At 46.9% G+C, this 4,568-nt stretch overlaps 1 protein-coding gene across 1 annotated transcript; it reads left to right on the forward strand.

Moving 5' to 3' along the window:
* The first annotated feature begins 557 nt into the window (after window positions 1-557).
* LOC123119584 (uncharacterized) lies at window positions 558-3,380 on the forward strand. The gene is made up of 3 exons (XM_044539444.1): window positions 558-2,084; window positions 2,216-2,445; window positions 2,546-3,380. The coding sequence occupies exons 1-3, from the start codon at window positions 1,529-1,531 to the stop codon at window positions 3,191-3,193; spliced, it is 1,434 nt and encodes a 477-aa protein (XP_044395379.1). The 5' UTR covers window positions 558-1,528; the 3' UTR covers window positions 3,194-3,380.
* The last annotated feature ends 1,188 nt before the right edge of the window (window positions 3,381-4,568 follow it).

Below are 4,568 nucleotides of genomic sequence, written 5' to 3' on the forward strand. Positions count from 1 at the left end.
GAATCAAAGATCTAACCTGACAGGGCATGCAAATGCCCAATTACCAAATAGTTTAATAACCCTTTTTAGTTTATTAATGGTTTACATATAATATTATGTGAGGTCAAATTTTTGGAAAATCTAATTAAATATTTCGGGTTTTTGTCGCAAATGCACCGATTAACCGGCGACCCGACTGGCAAAAACCTGAACCAACAGCCTCATTTGCCGGTTTGGTTTTTTAAACTATGGTGTTAAGTCAATTTTTAGATGGACAAACTTTAAAAAATTACAAAATTAACCATGAAGTAAAATAGAAATGGAGAGAGTTAAAAAAACGGAGAGGCAAAAAAAAAAGAACGAGTGGAGCCGGTTGGCTGAGCGTGGGGCTGGAATATATAGGCATCCGACCCTCGTTTGTTTGTTATAGAAACCCTAGCTTAAGCAGCGGCGGCGGCGGCGGCGGCGAGTATACCACACGCGAGCCTGGTTAGCAATCTGAATAGAGAAAGAAAGAGAGAGAGAGAGAGAGAGAGAGAGAGAGAGAGAGAGAGAGAGAGAGAGAGAGAGAGAGAGAGAGAGAGAGAGAGAGAGATTGATGGCGCGCGGCGGCGGCGGCGGAGTCGAGTTTCGGCCGCCTCCTGAGATGGCGATGGAAGAGATGGATCGGCAGCCTGTCGTTGTTTCCGAAGCAAGAATCCTGAGGATGGAGATTGCGTCCCTGGTGAACTTGCTCATCGAGAAACAATCTGACGTTCTTTCCTACGATCCCGAGATCGTGAGGAAGATCACGTCCCTGAGGAGCGAGATCGCGTGCCAGAAGCTGGCGAGGGAGCGCAAAGCCTTGGTTACAGAGGTCAAACGCACAGTGCCGCGGAGGCGCAAAAAGTTTTATGCAGTGCGGAGGGTCGCTGAGAAGGAGATCATGGCCGATCAGGAGAGCGTGGATCTGCCTAACTCCGATACGCATAGTGTGACCTCCCAAGTCAGTTGCATCTCCGAGCAGTTGCCCGAGCCCTGTGACCAGAAGGAGATCGACTCGGAGAATAACAAATCAGCTTCCAGATTCAAATCCAACTTCGAGCATGTATATTCACCCTACGGTATTGAGGACGAGGGAGTGCGCCTAAACCGCCAATTCAGTCATATATTGCAGCACGCGGATGCCTTGTGTGACGAGATGGCATCTATAGCATCTATTCTGAGGAAAATTAGTGTCCCCATCATCTCCTATTACGATGTCTCCGATCTGTGTAACACAGCGCAGAGTTTATCGAGGATCTCCAATAGTATATTGTATAATAGCATGAATGCTGATAAACAGATGGCGGTCCAATATGCTGAGGACCAGAGGACCAAGGAGGAGATGACCGATCAGATGGGCTAAGGCAAATCCAGCACCCACTGTCTTGAGAAGCAGAGGACTGAGGAAGAGGTGGATGTATCTATAACAGATTTGACTGACCATACCGCTGATGATGGCCAGTTGACAGATGATGAGGGTGACCATTTTGTGGGAGCAGATCTGATAAGTTGCCTTTCCAACCAGATGACTGCGTACATGGATGATGGCCAATCAAGCGCCGAGACGCATGAGTCGAGGATGATGGACAAAGGCAAATCAATTAGTGAAGGCAAGTCAAGCATGGAGACACATGCGTCGAGGATGTTGGATATGATGGTGCTGGTTTCTGATGATAAGAGTGAGTCGGATGGTATGACCAACTTGTGCAAATATTACAAGATGCTCGAATTTGAGGATGAGAAGGTGTTGGGCAAGATGACTGCTGAGAATTTAAGGATGTATTACAAATTTCGTACGGAGCTATTAAAGATGGAAGCCAGCTTACGCGAGTTCCGGGAGCAGAATGAAAAGGATGACCTGAGGTGGGAGCAGGATAAAAAGGACGCACTGAGCTGTTGCAGAACAGACCCGACCCCCTTCTCACTTCAGGACGCGGTAGGGGAGGAGGGAGAGGAGGAGGAGGTGACAGAATTCACAGAATCAGACAAAGAGGAGATGGAGATGGAGGACAGGTTGTTTTCTGGAAAACGTGAAGTCTGGGAATCCGCATGGGGATGCTGTGGTGAATTTGAAGACAGTAGTAAGTAAACATGAACATCCACCGAATCATTCTCCTCTTATTTGGCAACCAGATTCTTCCCTTCCTTTTTTCCTTGTACAAGTAATTCATGTTAGAACATGTCTAACACTTGGATTAATTTGGTGTCGCAGCCGCAGTGAGTCCTATGCACTTTACACATTGCACGCCGGGACTGATCCCGTACGCCGCTCGCTCTGTGAGCACCTTGCAGATCTACTCCTTGAAGATTGTTGGAACAGATGGAAAGTTGAAGTTACCACTCCATGTGTATGGTGTTGTTGCTGCCCGAGACACCGTGGACTACAACCGCAACATTCTCTTCTTTAGGCGAAGGGAAGACTGTCAAAAACTCACTCCAGAGGTATGTACCGTATTCCAAATTTCTCTCTGTTTTCCATTTTTGTTCTTGCATGTGTCTTGTTCATTCCATTCAGCGACAATGATGACTATGATCCTTGCAGGATCCATTTTTGCACTTGACTGGCCCGTCCCGTGCCATCGTGGCTATGGACCACGTTGACTTCGAAGTCCAACTGAAAGTAAAGGGTGCAACAAGGTCCAGCGACAGAGCATTGATCAGTCGTTGCTGCACTTATTCTGGTGGTTATCATGAAGGTTTAGATACCGCTCTCATCAACAACTGCTTTTGCACGGTAGAGTTAAGCTTGGAGCGACTCACAAAGACAGTCCAGGCTACCATCTTAAGTGTCCGTGTTGTTGAAGGGGGACCTTGGCCTTTTGAATATGGTGGTCGGATTGTGTGCTCCTCACCACCACAGGAAGTTATGGACTCCCTGGCCAGGCAAGTTGTGTTGGTTGATTCTCGTTCTTCTGATGGTGGAGAAATGCCAATGGGCACAGATGGCTACCTTGATCTGTCAAGGCATGTTGTTTCTGTAGAACTGGAAGAAAGCCTGCAATTTGTTATACAAGCCTACTCGCAGTCTGGTGATGCTATTGCTAGACAAGGTCGTGTCAAGTTCAGGGCCGAATACTGCAATGTAAGTCGAGGTATATGTGAGATTGGTGACTCTAAGGTGGAGATTACTGTTGCTTGGTCCAAACTTGTTACCAAAAGGATGGATATCCTCTTAGAAGGACATGTTTGATGGTTCTTGTGCGTTGGAGGTTATGGACTACAGAACCCGTTACCCAAATTTATCTGTTTGTCCCTTGCATGTGGTTTGTGAAACTGCAGAACTATTTTTGTATTGATATGTCCAACTATTTGTGTATCTGACTATCTGTGTCCACTTCAACTTCTGATTATGCTATGTGAAGTACTAATTCTGTTTCGATAATCAGCATTAATCCTTTGCAGAAAGCCTAGATTTTGTGAGCCAGCCGCAAGTAAAATGGTCTGCATCGTCAAATCTCAGGTTAGAGCAACTCCAACAAATCCCGTATCTGTAAAATAACAGAAAAAAACATCTCCAACAAATCATGTATCTCTAAAATAACAAAAAATCTCCAATAAATCCGGTAAACATGGAATAAATTTCCAGGGTCATGGTGCCACCGCCGCCTGTGCTGCGCCGCACCGCCTTGTCACGCCACCGCCGTCGCCTCGCCGCCCCCATGACCACGTCTCGCCGGCGGCCACCGACTACCTCGCGCCTCCCTTGCCAGTGGCTGTCGTGCGTGTCACTGCCTGGGGAGCCCCAGGCCATTATCTAGTTCTGTTTTATGAAAATTAAAAATGAAAACCTATTTTAGGGGAAGAAGTTTATGGGATCTGACAAAGTAGCTATCGTGAAACTTCCCTTAAAATATACGAACATCCTGTAAAACTAGTAGTTCGGGAAATTTCTTAGAGGAACCGAGCTGCTCTAAGAGCAACTTCAATAGATGCCCTGTTCATAAAAAAGCTACATTTAGAGGAAGTTTGGGCAAAAACAAACATAAAAAAGCTACATTTAGGGGAAGTTTGGGCAAAAACAAACGTCCACAACAGAACCTGTAAACCCGAAATATATTTAGGATCCTATAAACTCGACCGACCCCAAGTTCCCTCTTGTTTAGGAAGATGACCTTCGCCTAAAACGTTGGTGGGCTAAAAAAAACCCTGACACTTCACCATGCATTCCCCCACGTCGTCACCGCTTCGCCTCAGCACCTGCCCGCCACCATTGCCGCCTTGCCGCCCTCGCGATGTTGCTGCCACCTCGCGTCACTACCACCGCGCCACCACCGACTTTCGGGCCCTAGGCCATCAGATGCGTCAAATTTTCGGCCTGTTGGTCCCAATCGATTCATTGTTCAGGCGTTTTGCCTTGGAGACAAGGAACACATAAGGATGCAGGCCTTGGCTATTCCACAACTAGGTAGTCTTGTTGTGCCCATATGATGCGGATAAAAAATGCTCCACTTATGGACCACACTTACGGAAACTCTCCTACGGACAGACTTGGCAGAGACTAATTCATCAGTAACCCCTGGATTTCAGGTGTGGAGCCCTCCTGTCCCTAATCTAATAATGCCACT

The sequence above is a fragment of the Triticum aestivum genome, chromosome 1B, assembly GCF_018294505.1.
Source record: "Triticum aestivum cultivar Chinese Spring chromosome 1B, IWGSC CS RefSeq v2.1, whole genome shotgun sequence".
In the NCBI taxonomy this organism is placed as follows: domain Eukaryota; kingdom Viridiplantae; phylum Streptophyta; class Magnoliopsida; order Poales; family Poaceae; genus Triticum; species Triticum aestivum.